Source organism: Schistocerca gregaria, chromosome 2, assembly GCF_023897955.1.
Source record: "Schistocerca gregaria isolate iqSchGreg1 chromosome 2, iqSchGreg1.2, whole genome shotgun sequence".
Taxonomy (NCBI): Eukaryota; Metazoa; Arthropoda; class Insecta; order Orthoptera; family Acrididae; genus Schistocerca; species Schistocerca gregaria.
The window spans coordinates 60,812,293-60,828,357 of NC_064921.1; the positions used below are offsets into that span (position 1 = coordinate 60,812,293).

Below are 16,065 nucleotides of genomic sequence, written 5' to 3' on the forward strand. Positions count from 1 at the left end.
CACTCGATTATTAGACCCAAAGTGAACGATACGTCACGAATGTTAGCACCTTTTCCACTTGCGTCACTGTCTTGCAATATTTTAGCAAAAATTGAAGTATCCAAATCCCGGTTCATAACTGCAGGACAGATATTAGAATTACGCATAAAATTGACAAGTGTTAAATACTCTCATAGCAACCTACGTGTGTTATATAACTGCATTTTAATTTCTCAGTTTATTGAAGTTAGTTCAAGTGGAAAAAATCAGACTATGATAATAAACAATTTTATGCTTTCAATACAAAACCAGAAACATGGGCTAGGCACTCAACTTCATGATCACCTGATCAGATGGTGGTCGGTGTCCAATAGTCATTGGCTGCTGTATAGTGAGAAAACTCTGTAGCATAAATTGCCCTAATCTTGATGTTGCTTCTAGCTCTCTGATGAAAATATGTCTGAAAGGTTTTACTGTTACTGGTGAATTAGGACGTGATGCACGTCTTTGAGATTCTATCAGACTGATACTGTTAAAGGATAGGTGAAATTTGGTTTAAAGTATGAAGTAGATTCTAACTCTTGACTTTGTGTCTACATTGCACTTTGTTTACCAGTAGACCAAAAGCTGATACAGCTCTGTCACAGCTTGAACAGAAGACAACAGTTCCTCCAAAAACTTTCATTCTTTGATTGTTGCCAGATCGTACAGATGGCCAGACTTAGAATTCTTAGGGGCGGCCAGTTTTCTGGTACCTTATGTGAATGATTGAGACTTAGTCTCTGTGGCAGCTGGCTTGTGGTCCCACAAGGCCCTCAGTGTAATACAGAGATTAATTTTGCATTATGACTTAATGCTGCGATGGCTGAAGAACTCCACCAACACTAGCAGAGAAAATCGTGTACCTCTGTGCCCACCAGACAATAGGGTTGACAGTGGCACATTCATCCTTAATTTTAAGTAGGACTCTCTTCCAGAGAAGGTTAAAAATCATGGTATACCCCTGCAGTGTGAAGCCGTATTTCCTACTGCTGACTCAGAGCTTTAAATGTTAGTGCTTCTAGCACTTGTCTTCCCATTGTACATTCACTTTTATTGGTGGAGTTGTGGCCAGCCATTTCACAAAACTTTGCCATGTGCACTATCACATGCCTGTCTAAAGTGTGCTAACCAAACCAAGAAATACAGTATCTAGTATTCTGGAACTGAAGATCCCCCCACACTTTCTGGCTCCAAACCAATGGTCATTGTTGTCCCACCCTCACCATTGAAAGACAATGATCCTGGGGTGTGATCCGCTCTCCTTATTACTAGCAAGGGCATCTGCATATGGTGATCCAATGGAACTGCAATAGATATTACTCTCATCTGCCAGAATTACAATTAATTTCCTCTTACCATGCGATTTGTGTTGCTCTCCAAGAAACACACTTCACTGACAACCATTCTGCAGCTTCCCGAGGTACTGTGTAATCTGTTGATATTGTATTGGCCCCAAAGAGTATTTGGGCTATACCACATTGGAAGCAATAGAAGTGTGAGTACAGATGACTCCAGCAACCACCATTTGCAACATTTTCCCCCTCCAGGCAGTGCACTTACTTATCTTGAGATGGCACCTACAACCCAACAACTCTCGTTCATCTCTTAGGGCCCTTCTGATTGACTATCTGCTTCTGTATCTTGATCTGTGTCTGTAATGACAGTGATGCTACCTACGTTAATGGTGGCCATGGCACTTTTTCAGCTTTGGATCTTACAATCCCTTCCCACAGTCTTGTGGCTTTGCTACAATGCTCACTGCATCACAGTCTTTGTAACAATGACCACTTCCTGGTGATCCTGTCACTTCCTTGTCGCTGCTGCATACCATGTTGGTGTCTTGGGGGAGCTCTCTGTCAGATAGCATTGATGAGTTTATGGGAGACTCAGATAGCATTGATGAGTTTATGGGAGATGTCTCCAGCTCGATCACCCACACAGCTGGATCTGATATCCCCTTTCATGGACCCATGCTGCCATTGGAAGTTGTGTTGGTGGACCAAAGACATTGTGACAGCTATTCATAGTCTTTGAAGCACTCTGCAACATCTCAAGTGACATCCTTCACAGACCACCTCAACCACTTTTAAGCAGCTCTGTGCTAAGACTTGCTATCTAATTAAATGCAGTAAGAAAGAATGCTGGGAGTGCTACATTGCCTGCTTTGGAACTTGTGTCTCTCTATCCCAGGTATGGGTCTAGCTCTGTAGTATACTGGGCCATCAAAGATCAACAGATGTTCTTCTTCATATGTCTATTGCTATCCACTTTGAGGTAGCATCAGTGTCCTCTTCTTACCAAACTACCTTTCGAATCCTTAAAAGATAAGTTGAAGACATCCTACTGTTCTTTACCCCCATTACACCCAATTATGCAATGAACCTGTCAGTGGCTGGAAACTACCTCAGGCTCTTGTCTCATTTCATGATACAGCCCAGGTCCTGGTTTGATTCATTATTAGTTGATCAACATCTGAATGTTACTCAAATACTCCATCTACTCAGGGTCTTCGACTGTATTTGGCTAGGAGGTAACTTCCCTTCACAATGGAAAGATGGTATTATTTTCCCAGTCCTTAACCAGGCAGAAACCAAATATCCATCAACATCTTCAACTGTATTTAGCTAGAAGGTATCTTCCCTTCACAATGGAAAGATGGTATTATTTTCCCAGTCCTTAACCAGGCAAAAACCAAATATCCATCAACACCTATTGACTGATTAGCCTTACAAATGCACTCAGAAAAATGCTTGACAGAATGGTAGCCCAATGATTGTGCTGGGTTTTTGAATTGTAGGGCCTTTTATCCTCCTATCTTTGTTCTTTTGGGGAGGGATGATCCACAACTGACAGTCTGTTTAGGTTGGAACTTGGAATCAATTAGGCTGTTTCTAACTGCCAAAATCTCATTGCACTGCAGTCTCTTTTCATCTACAAAGGCATGTGACACTGGGTGTCACCATCACTCTTTTCTTTCTCTCAGTGACTGACTGTTCTGAGGCTTTCTACTGATTTTTATTTATCAATTTTTAACTCACCAGTTGTTTTGAGCTGGGGTTGCTACATATCTCAGCTCACCAAAGGCCTGAGAAATGGCATCCCACTGGACTCTGTGCTGAGTGTTACACTCTTTCTTGTTGCCAGCAATGGGCTAGTGACTTGTAAATTTGGTGTAGTTGCTCATGTGTAGTCTAGACTGAATGATAGTTCCAAGATGCCATCCAGATGGGCTTCTCTTGGACCATTTTCCATGACTTCCAGTTCTCTCCCAATAAAAAGTTAGTTGTGTGTTTTACTCATCAGACTGTGGTCCATCCTATGGCACCTTCATGTGGGCCATGCCAGATTAATCCCTAGTTTTATTTTATGCAGCAAGCCACCCCAATTTTGTGGCTGCAAAAGTCATAAAGACACTAGCTCACAACCTGGTGGAATGCCCCCTCCTTCTGGCTGTCGCATTGTTTCTCCTTGTGACGTAATAATATTGATGTGGAGAATAGTGTTAATGTTCTGCCACCTTTGGTAGCTTGTGCAAGTTTTACCTTGAATTCTTCTCAGTTATGTTCACCTTCTGATGATTTCTTGGTGATGTCAATTTGATAATGAAGGCCACTGGTTATTGTTTATGGCTCTTAGATGCAGCTGGTGTGAAGACTATAAGAAAGTTCTGGATATGTCCAGCAGCTACAGAATTATATCTCAAGATTCTCTCTCAAAACTGTTGTATTTTAAAACATCTTGAACAATCTTACAATATTTTGTAACAGATATTGAATTTCAAAGTCATTGCATCGATACATATCTACATATATCCATCACATCCTCTGGTGGCCAAAGTGCATCTTAGTAATGAATGAACAAATCATTTGTCAGTCCTCTTTTGTTTTTGAGCTATTGATGGCTCTTCTTCTCTTTGACATCCAAAACACCTCCAAGTATGATAGCATGGCACAATTAAAAGCCCACACAGCAAGTAGGTCTGCTAGGCTATCATTGTGCCTTGTAGACATTCTGTATGTTTGCCATTTCATGGATTTTACCTTCAAATTATAACAACCTCAAATAGTGGGATGCTTCCACCTGGTGCTAAGGTACTAATGCTTTTAAACAATCTTCTTCTTTCTAACATTGAGGAATAGGTGGAACATGTACCTCTGGGTGAGCACTGGTTACATCTCTCATCCCCCCACTAAGAGAAAAGATGTGTAACATATGTAATTAGACCAAACACTACTAGTGACTTTAAATTCATATCTACAGAAATTAAGCACAAAATGTCCTTAATACAAAAGGATAGATTGTTTTCTCAAAGTATAGTTTTCATTTGTATAGGTTTGTAATTTAAGTCATTGATCCTCACATACAAATAAATACAGTTTCGACATTTTAGATCATACAGTTTCTGTCTTTTACCATACATTTCCTCATAATTTAATGTGACTCATTCCATGATTGCATAATACTTTTTCTCACATTCAATGCCTCATAGCTCATGATGACACATTTTAAATTAGTTTAAGGAGTTACATGCTGATCTTTGACATTACAGTGTCTTTAACTACTCTGTATCTCAGGTTTGTTACGTTTCAGCATGCCCGGAGACAAAGATTGAACAAATCGAACACATGCCCGGCAAGTACACATACTTTTGACTTCCTCAGTGAACTCTTACTTGGGTGACAAATTGTCACCCTACTGCTTCCTATCTTTATATGAGCTGCACTTTTATTATATTCTTCAGATAAATACTGAGTACATACATAATAAAGTCTATGATGAGACTGTCCCTTGCAAATTGTAAGGCAGGCTTATTCTCCCCACAGATTCGCCTGACCTCAGGTGTAGGTTCACTTTCCATAGGTAAACTTACTCTCTCATTCTCCATACCATTCCTGTCTACATAAAACAAATGCTCTCCATCCCAGAAGCCTTGTAATAGTATGCCCAGTGTCACCTACTGTTGAATCTTCTCTTGCTTAAAAATGAAATTTCTTCTCATTATACAGTGACTGTACCTGGTTACTTACAAGTTTCCTAACTCTTGGGCATCCATATCAAACTGTAAGTATCTTTGTGGTTTTGTTTTTTTCCAGTGGAGGAAGAATCAGGTACAGTCACATCCCCACTTGCTTCTGACAGCATAGAAGGTAAGCAAAACTTTTACTCTCCTAGAAAAGTAGGCACAGCCTAGGTCACAGCAACAGTTAACCCACTTTCTTATATGGTTCTTAGGTTGATGTTAACATCTCATGTCTCACAATATTCTGAATTAAGAACCAGCACAAGTAAGTGTATAATGAAGAAAGTTGATAAAAACCCTTGGTGAGAAAATTCTTGTGCTCTCATAAGTGGTTATATCAATCTTAAGTCTGGACTGTGTTCACTATATTGATACTAGGAGTTATATGCCAGTTATTCTGTAACACATCACATACTCAGACACCATTCAATTTTTGTGAAATCTGTCCTGCTATAGGGCGTATAGACAGGTAGCAATTTGCTTCAGACATGGGTTGCTGTTAGATGTGTATAACAGTAGTTTGACCACATACTTCCCACGACCATTGTCTGCACTTCTCACCAAAGCATTACGTATTACTTTAAATTTAAAAAAAAATCTAATTTCTTCTACGTTATGTTTAAGGAACAACTTTCCACACCAGTTTAACATCTGATATATTTACCTACCCTCAAATACATTAACAGCTATAACTAAGCTGTTCTGTTAATACTTCAGGTTACATGAGGATTCTCATTCTCAAAACCAAGTGAGAGGGCACAGTGGTTAGCACACTGGACTCACATTTGTTGGGACAACAGTTCAAACCTGCTTCCAGCCATCCTGATTTAGGTTTCCTGTGAGTTCCTTAAATCACTTCAGCCAAATGCCGGTAAGGTTCCTTTGAAAAGGCATGGCTGACTTCCGTCCCTAACCTTCCCTATTCAGATGGGACTGATGACCTCACTGTTTGGACTGATGACCTCACTATTCCTCCAAAGCAAGCAACCAACCAACCAACCAACCATCATTCTCCAAAGTTTGTTCAGATTCCTGTACATTTCAGTATTGTTGATATCTAATTTCTTGAGAAGTCTCTGCATCTCTGGGGCAGGCTGACAATCCATGGGTTTTCTCTCACCAAGCCACTGTGATAACTGTTCTCAGTTTAATAATACACTCCTGGAAATGGAAAAAAGAACACATTGACACCGGTGTGTCAGACCCACATACTTGCTCCGGACACTGCGAGAGGGCTGTACAAGCAATGATCACACGCATGGCACAGTGGATACACCAGGAACTGCGGTGTTGGCCGTCGAATGGCGCTAGCTGCGCAGCATTTGTGCACCGCCGCCGTCAGTGTCAGCCAGTTTGCCATGGCATATGGAGCTCCATCGCAGTCTTTAACACTGGTAGCATGCCACGACAGCGTGGACGTGAACCGTATGTGCAGTTGACAGACTTTGAGCGAGGGCGTATAGTGGGCATGCGGGAGGCCGGGTGGACGCACCGCCGAATTGTTCAACACGTGGGGCGTGAGGTCTCCACAGTACATCGATGTTGTCGCCAGTGGTCGGCGGAAGGTGCACGTGCCCGTCGACCTGGGACCAGACGCAGCGACGCACGGATGCACGCCAAGACCGTAGGATCCTACTCAGTGCCGTAGGGGACCGCACCGCCACTTCCCAGCAAATTAGGGACACTGTTGCTCCTGGGGTATCGGCGAGGACCATTCGCAACCGTCTCCATGAAGCTGGGCTACGGTCCCGCACACCGTTAGGCCATCTTCCGCTCATACCCCAACATCGTGCAGCCCGCCTCCAGTGGTGTCGTGACAGGCGTGAATGGAGGGACGAATGGAGACGTGTCGTCTTCAGCGATGAGAGTCGCTTCTGCCTTGGTGCCAATGATGGTCGTATGCATGTTTGGCGCTGTGCAGGTGAGCGCCACAATCAGGACTGCATACGACCGAGGCACACAGGGCCAACACCCGGCATCATGGTGTGGGGAGCGATCTCCTACACTGGCCGTACATCTCTGGTGATCGTCAAGGGGACACTGAATAGTGCACGGTACATCCAAACCGTCATCGAACCCATCGTTTTACCATTCCTAGACCGGCAAGGGAACTTGCTGTTCCAACAGGACAATGCACGTCCGTATGTATCCCGTGCCACCCAACGTGCTCTAGAAGGTGTAAGTCAACTACCCTGGCCAGCAAGATCTCCGGATCTGTCCCCCATTGAGCATGTTTGGGACTGGATGAAGCGTCGTCTCACGTGGTCTGCACGTCCAGCACGAACGCTGGTCCAACTGAGGCGCCAGGGGGAAATGGGATGGCAAGCCGTTCCACAGGACTACATCCAGCATCTCTACGATCGTCTCCATGGGAGAATAGCAGCCTGCATTGCTGCGAAAGGTGGATATACACTGTACTAGTGCCGACATTGTGCATGCTCTGTTGCCTGTGTCTATGTGCCTGTGGTTCTGTCAGTGTGATCATGTGATGTATCTGACCCCAGGAATGTGTCAATAAAGTTTTCCCTTCCTGGGACAATGAATTCACGGTGTTCTTATTTCAATTTCCAGGAGTGTATTTAATCAGATGTATTATTTATTTTCTTACTATGTAAATTATGTTTCCTAAGAGTATAATTCATCAGTATAAGAAAATAGACAGTGATTTAAGCAGAAAATATCCAATGTTTGATCATGTAAAAATTATTCATGCAGCTAAAATTGCTCATAGTCTGCCTTGGTGCTTCTTGAAAATATTCACCTAGACTCCAGATATTTGTTTACATGTCATGTTGCAGGAATTAAATTCCAGATTCAGATGCATCACCATAGAATTTCCTTAGAAAACCAGAATGCTTAGTAACATACAAAAGCTGTTTCAGCACAGCAACTGAAGATGGAGAAGGTGTGGGCAGAGGGGTTGGGGGGACGGGATTTTTTTTTTTGGGGGGGGGGGGGGGGGGGTCGAATGAACTCCTCATGTTCTATTAGTTTTTCTCTTACCAGTTGTGTGCTAAAGCTCTTGGAAAGTATAAATTAAAGGAGTAAAGGAGATCACCCACTAAACAGAAGAAGCATTGAGCCTTTGAGCAACTCACATAAAAGAGAAAGAAAACTAACTAGTTTCGAGAAGAAATTTCTGGTCGCATTAAAGTACACACTCAATCACTCACTCTCCTGTGCCCCTACACTGTGCCTACTAGAACCAAAATGATTTATTTTTCATGTGAGCAGAATTCCAAAATTTTAAAATCCATACAACTTGGAAAGATGACATTCTGCTTTTGTAGTTTGAATTACCATGCTTTGCAAAGCTGACAACAGCTTTCTTCATGTATTTTTCTGTTTAAGGAAGTGTTGCAATACACATTCTGTACCATTTCCAGGCCTTCAGATGAAATTCTATAAGCTAGGCTTCCTTGTTTGTTGCTTGCCAATTTCAATCTGGAACTGGAAAGTAAATTTAGAATCTGTTTTCTTCAGAAAAATTGTCTTGGAGACCACTATTTTTTCGTGATAATAATTTGAATGTGGTTTTAGCAGCATGTACAGAACTACAGGTGTTTCTTTTCGGCATATCTCATATACAAAAGATTGCTGGCCATTGTTCAATTTCACAAATTGTTGATGTATTTTTTCATCTTCAGATTATTTAAAAACTAAATTTAGTATCTTTGTATTCAGCAGTTGGCAGTACAAGTGTGTAATCTTCCCTTTTGGTCATGTGCCTGTTTGTGGCATGTTTTTTAATAAAGCATGTGTTGGTTGGTTGGTTGCGTGTTCCATTGATCAATCGCACGGTACAGTTGCAGTTATGATGTGGAACATGTCAAGTTTACCCCATTCTCTTAAATTGCACAAAATGCATATACTATATTTATAGATTTATTTATTCCTATTCAAGAATTTATTTATGGTATAGAAGGAGTTGTCAAAGAGATATGATTTCAATTTATTTCTAAAGCTATTACTGCTGTGTGTCAGACATTTTATTTCATCTGATAATTTGTTGAAAATTTTTATAGCAGCATATTTCCCTTTCTGTGCCAAAGATAGGTTGAGTAAAGGATAGTGTAAGCCTTTCTTTTTTCGGGTATTATAATCATGAATGTCACTGTTGTTTTTAAACTGGTCCATGTTGCTGAGAGCAAATTTCATTAGTGAGTAAATGTACTGTGAGGCTGTTGTAAGACTTCCCAAGACTTTTAAAAAGATGCCTACAAGATGTGCAACTATGAACCCCACACATTATTTGAACCACTTTCTTTTGAGCAGTGAATACTTTTTGTCTAAATGTTGAGATACCCCAAAATAATATTCTGTATGACATCAGAGAGTGAAAGTACGCAAAGTATGTTAACTTACTAATTTCTATATCCTCAAAATTTGCAATTATTCTGATTGCAAAAGTTTTGATCCCAGCCACTTTTGAAGATCCAAAACATGCATTTTCCAATCAAGATTTTCATCTATATGTACACCCAAAAACTTAGAATGCTCTACCCTGTCTACTGACTTCTGTTGAAAGAACTGCACTTTTTGCTGCATAAAATTGAATGTACTGTATTTTTTCAAAGTTTAGAGCAAGCCCATTTGCAGAAAACCAATTAATGATTTTTCGAAAGACCTTATTTGCATCATTTTCAATTGGAGTTTCTTTTAGTGGATTAATAATGATGCTTGTATCATCAGAAAACAGTGTCAGTTCAGCTTCCTATTTCAGATAGGAAGGGAGTTCGTTCACACATGTCAAAAACATAAGGGGACCCATGATTGAGCCCTGTGGAACACCTAATGTAATTTCACCCCAATTGGATGAAGTGGAAAACTTATTTAAATCACTTGGACTCATATAAGGAAACTGTTCTGTAGGTATGACTTAAACCTCTCATATGCTATTCCATTTATACCATAGAATAGTAATTTCTGTAACATAATGTCATGGTTCATACAATCAAGTGCCTTGGCCAAGTCACAGAAAATTCCTGTTGGTGACATTTTACTATTTAAAGACTCTATTATGTGGACAGTGAAATTGTCTCAGTGGAACAACATTTTTGAAATCCGAACTGTGGTTTACTAAGTATCCCATTGATGTTGAGATGGCTAATCACTCTTGGGTACATTACTTTCTCAAAGATTTTTGAAAATGCTGTAAGCAAGGATACTGGCCGATAATTAGTGACATCTGGGGTATCCCCCTTTTTTGTAGAGGCCTGACAATGGCATATTTTAACCTGTCTGGGAAAATACCTTGAGTTAGTGATGCATTACATATGTGATTCAGATCATCAGTGTTGCTCAAGTGTGTAAATGTTCATTTTGTGGAACAATAAATCTCAGCAGGTTATGGGTCCAGGTGCGTTTTAAAAGTACACATGCTTAAGAATGAAGACATAACTCTGTGCCACAGGTTTTTGTTTTATTTGTGAGGTTATTGATTCCATGCAACCAATGATGGATTCCACAAGAATTATCAACATTGGACTTCTGGAAGGATAAACAAACTGGTGTACTTGGAAATGCAAAATAAGTATTTGTCTATGAGGCAACTGATGATGTTGATGGTAGGTTAGCGAAACCTAACATAATTACTGAAAGTGCACCTGCTGTACAAAGAGTGATGTACAAGAGTGCACTAGAAGCCTTCAATAAAGCAGACATAAATAGCTTGCTTATTTTAACCTCAGATGTGTCGGAAGAAACTTTGCAGAAAATAATGCATTTGCATATAGCTTATGAAGGATGGTCAGAACTCCACAAAATATTTGAAGATATTTCTGAAGACATAGTTTACAACCTTTGTTTGCAGTTCTTTAGTTACAAAAATGCTCCTGGAGATAATATTGCAACACGTGAACTGAAAAACTTGTGGAGTGAATTGAAACAGGAAATGGCTAAAAATTTAGTAATTAATCCATAAATGCCCAATTTGTTTTTGATTTGCTAAATATTAAGTACTTTATCAGATGACTATTCTTCTTTCGGATCTAGTTGGATGCTAATGTTGAGAGATAACAGAACAACTGACTATCTTAAAATCAATTGTGTGCCTATGAGAAAGCATTGAGTACAAAGGAGAATGGTTTAAAAGAAGCTGTCACAACAGATTTTGTCTCAGCAAATAAATCAAAAGGAGACAAAGAAGAAAAAGAAATTAATATGTAACTACTGTAAGAAACCCAACTACACAGAGTGTGCAGAAAATGGGCAGCTGATAACAAACCTCCAGAACCATATAACATCGATAGAAATATGATATATTTTGCTGTTACATCCTCTATGATGAACTCTGAATGCACAAATGATGACTGGTACATTGACAACAGTGCAACAAGTCACATTAAATATGATAAAAGTTGTTTCAAGACTTTTGAGACATTTTCAACAGAACACTCAGTAACTACAGTTAATGTTGACACAATTGAAGCAGGTACAACCTTACTAGCAAAGACAATCTTTTGCAGCTTTATCATGAAAGATTTCGACACCAAAATAGATGACATGTGAAGACTTAGCACTGAGCTAAATATCAATCTGGAAGTGGGCAATGAAGTATGTGAAGGCTGTATTTACGGCAAGGCTCATCATTTACCATTTGGCTCCAGGAAAAGGACTTTGGAACTGGGTGAGCTTATTCACACAGACCTGTGTTATCCATTTCCAAATTCAGTGATGGGATATCAGTATTTGGCATCTTTTTAAAGATGATCATGCAAAGTTTAGGACAGTATATAAACTTCCAGATCCATAGTGTATGCACATGGAAATATTCCACAAAAGCTCTGCTTGAACTGAACAGAGCCTTCCTATATTCCAGGAACATCTTCATGTGAACTGTAGTATAGCAAAAAGCCAAGACTGAAACATTTGTGGGTGATAAGCTACACCTGCTATGCTCATATTCCAAAACATCAGAGAAGGAAGACAGCTCGAAAAGCAGTGAAAAGAATTCTTATTGGAAATGATCACTGTGAAGGTTACAGAATTTATTGTGAAGAGGAGTGAAAACTCGTTAGATCACAAGATATAATCTTTGAAGAGAGGCCACTGAAATCTGAGAAACTTGTAACTTCTCCAGAGACTATTTTTAATCATCAGGATCCAACACTCGGACTGATGACCAGCCCATTATCAATAGTGACAGTGACGAGGATGACAGATCAGTGAATATAGATGAGGGCCTTCAGGAGGAAGATTGAAAAGAAATAAATGAAGAAGCCTTACCTCGTCTGCATGATTGATCAACTCAGAGCTCCACAAAAGTTTAGTGATTATGTGATGCATCTCTGAACATTGTTCCAAGAATCAGAGACATACAATGAAGACATGAAGTCTGTTCAGGATTATTTCTGGAAGGAAGCCATGAATTGTGAAACAAAAGCTCTTCAGGAAAATAAAATGTGGTACCTTGTGGAACTCCTACCAGAGGGTCATTCCCAACAGACAGGTGTACAAAGTGAAAACAAATCTGATAGATCAATCAATAAATTCAAGGCAAGATTAGTGATCAAGGGTTACTCACGGCAGAAAGTAGTTGACTATGGCCAAACCTTTATTCCTGTAACTATAACTTCCAACATTCGAGCACTACTCAGTGTTGTGGCAAGTGAGAGCATGAAACTTGCTTGAAGGAAAGTCTGTACGGACTGAAGCAGGCTTCTCTTTGCTGGAATGGAAAGTTCAGTAATCATCTCACTAATGTTGGTTTCCAGAGGAGCGAAGCTGATCCTTGTCTTTTTATGAGACAGAAAAGCTCTAAGAAAATATTCTGTGTGCTTTATGTTGATGATGGTTTCATTGCAGCTCACGGCAAACAGGAACTTCAAGAATTCATCAGGGATTTGAGAGAAGAGTTCAAAATTACTTCATCACATACATCATTTTTCTTAAGTCTGGAAACTGGTCAACAAGAAGATGGATCTGTTCATGTAAGTCAGTCTCATTATGCAGAGAAGATATTAGAGCACTTTTCTTTAATCACTGAAAGAGAAACATTTACCCAAATGCAACAGAACTTTCAAAACTGGTTCAAAACTTTGAAATCAAGCCAGCCATATTGTGTTCATCTGACAAACCAGAAGGAGACCCTGTAGCTGAGATGATGGATATGAAAGTCAGCCTGAGATAATCAAATAATCACTCGTCTAAACAAAAAACTTCCATGGATGAAAGTAGGGAAAAAAAACCACTAAACGTTCTCATACATCAGTGAAACATGAACAGGTCACTCCTGGAGGAAATGAACAAATTTGTTTTGAAGGCTCTGACAATGAGATTCATGCTCCTGAGAAAGGATGTTATTAGTAAGGAAAGATCCAAAGATGGCTATCCTTGATATGATTCATAGCACTTTTCTTTGTCTCCTTCTCCTGCCCTGCCCCCCCCCCCCCCCCCCCCGCCCCGCTCTCTCTCTCTCTCTCTCTCTCTCTGTGGGTGTGTCTCTGTCACCAACTACAAGTATTCACTCTCATCATGTATTTGCCAAGAAAAGTTACTGTTTGTTCCCTTTGCCTGCTGTCGCCACACAATCTCCCAATAAAGAGGCTTTTTCTGAACTTGTAACAAAGCACCTTTACCCATTTCCCTTATATGGGCACTGTAATGCATGTAACATGCTATGTAGGGGACCTCATACAAGGTGGAATCAAAAGTTTTCAGGACTGGTGCTGCCATCTTTGCACTGCTAGGTCAACTGGACATTCCATCTGAAAGCTTTGTGTTCTTTCTCCAAGATGTTTAATGATGGTAGTTTAGCAATTGCGTAATCCAGCAATATCAGGTACTTCCATCCATAAATGCCCAGTAAGCTACATTTGTTTACGTTGAGGGTCAGCTACCAGTCATTGAACTGAGCATTGAGTCTCTGCATAACTTATTACAATTCACTACAGTTTTTTAAAGCATTATTGATAAACAACAGTATCATCTGAGAACAGCCATATGGAGCTTGTGATGTTTTCCACTAGGTGGTTTATGAATATTGTAAACAGTAATTGCCCTGTAACACTCTCTCAGCAGGGCCCCAAAGCCATTTTTACATGTTAATTTTCCTCTCTGTTAAGAAAGACATGTTTTCTATTTGCAAGGAATTCTTCAGTTTCTAAGCTGGTGTGATATCCTACATATTTATAAGGGGGATAAGGGGATTAAAGGGGTTGTTTGTGTTGTTGCCCCAGATGATAATTAGACAAAATATTTGTCAAGATTTGTAAGCGGTAGGTCCTTGAGGTATGGCAATATGCGAACATGTGAAGTAAGTCTAAATAGTTTTATTAAGAAAGGCTGATTATAAAACATGCATGCTATGCACACCCATTCTCACTGTGTCTGACATCCTAATTAGGGTTGTATCGAAAGGCTCCATGGTGAGCTAAGGAAAAAGAAATATATGCGCCTGAGGCCACTCTAGTTAACACTGCGCACTGTGGACATTGGCCAGTGGCTTACCCCCTTCATTGCACTGCAGCTGGACACACGTGTACTGACCAAACACATTGTCAGCACTCCAGACAGGTCGGCTGGCAATCATGTATTATGCACTGTACAGATGTGTGCAACCCGTAGACCCTTACAGCACTCTCCCCAGACAAAAAGAGCAACCATAGATGGGTCAAAATGACGTCCTGGGTGTTATGAATATATTTCGCCATTTGTGACATCAGAAGACATTGCATATATATTTCATATGCAGACATAGTAATGTTCAGTACAGAGAAGTGTGCCTTCAGGATGACAATTTCATACATGACAAATGCTGTTGACAAATTAAAACACAATACTGACAATCAAGTATGCATTAACATTACTGGATGTTTCAAAGGACTTAAATCCATTTGCTGCTTCAATGAAGTTTAGCTCATTATTGGAAGAAATTAAATTTTCATGTATATCCTCAGGGAATGCTTTCCATGTGTTAATATGTATGAATCAGTGTAATAAACAGATAGCATTTTCGTTAATGGCAAATGTCTAGTTGCGGGAAATGTTGTTGGCAATACACTAGGCATATCAATTAGTTCACATGATAAATCACAATGTGTGGCATTCAAGATTAATCCACTATTATTCAATTTTAGTGTAAAGGGTAGTTCAAGTGGTTCATAATTTTACATGTAAATGTGACATCAAGGGTGAAGTTAAATGAGAAAATTATACCTTCAGAACATCGTTTAAGTAATGGATGATAAAGATGCATTAAAATTCTAGGGCAATCATCTCTTGGGGGATGATTCATAAACAATTCTTTCTCACAGCTGTACACTCTACTATCTAAGAATGCTGCTGATTCAGGGCAACTTAACTTATGACTATGCTTACATACATGCAAATCATTTTCATTTAGGGACACAAAATATATTTGAACTTTGCTGATCAGTACATAATCATTCAGTATGTACTTTACATGAATACTTGCCTGTCTCTATTTCACAGGGTAAGTACAAATTTTATACATTTCAAAATTATGCTTTGATCTAGTAATGGGTATAAAAACAATAACAGTTATTTCATCTTCAATCACTAAAGAGCGTGTGGTGGTTAACTTATAGTAATTGTATAAATTGTAAGAGTTAAAGAGGTAAATCATAGTATAGATTGCATCTAGCTTTTGCTCAATTGATAGTAGGATCTGTAGAAATTGTTCTGGATGTAGTAGTACACTGCTCAATCATTTGAACTACTTTCTAAGACTGTTCTTAAGGGCATCAATTCTAGCATTTGATAAACTATCAGCAATCCTTAACAAAAGAGAGTGTGTCGACGTCATTTATCCACTGCACCAAAAACAGCGGGTGAAAGCTGCAGCTGATAGATATTTATCTTTGCCGTAATCGGCTTGGTTACGAGTTGTTTATTCTTGTTAGTTTTTGATCTGTGCTTGGAAAATAAAATGTTTTCTCATCTCATAAAAAAGCTGTTACTTCATAAAATATAAAGGCTCCCATAGTGGTGACCCCAAAAAATCGTAGCAGAAGCATAAAGAAAATATATATACCGACGAGAATAATGTATTCAGAGACAAA

At 39.6% G+C, this 16,065-nt stretch overlaps 1 protein-coding gene across 13 annotated transcripts in view; it reads left to right on the plus strand.

Annotated features, from left to right (window-relative positions):
* Positions 1 to 16,065, plus strand: part of LOC126336314 (zinc finger protein 62-like) — a 205,722-nt gene that overhangs the window by 107,688 nt on the left and 81,969 nt on the right. For 9 of the 13 annotated variants that reach the window (XM_049999866.1, XM_049999862.1, XM_049999861.1 and 6 more), the window contains exon 6: positions 5,115 to 5,168. The exons of the other annotated variants lie outside the window; for them this stretch is intronic. In XM_049999866.1, the coding sequence (XP_049855823.1) occupies positions 5,115 to 5,168 (54 nt within the window). The remainder of the gene's footprint in view (positions 1 to 5,114; positions 5,169 to 16,065) is intronic. 13 annotated transcript variants of the gene reach the window in all.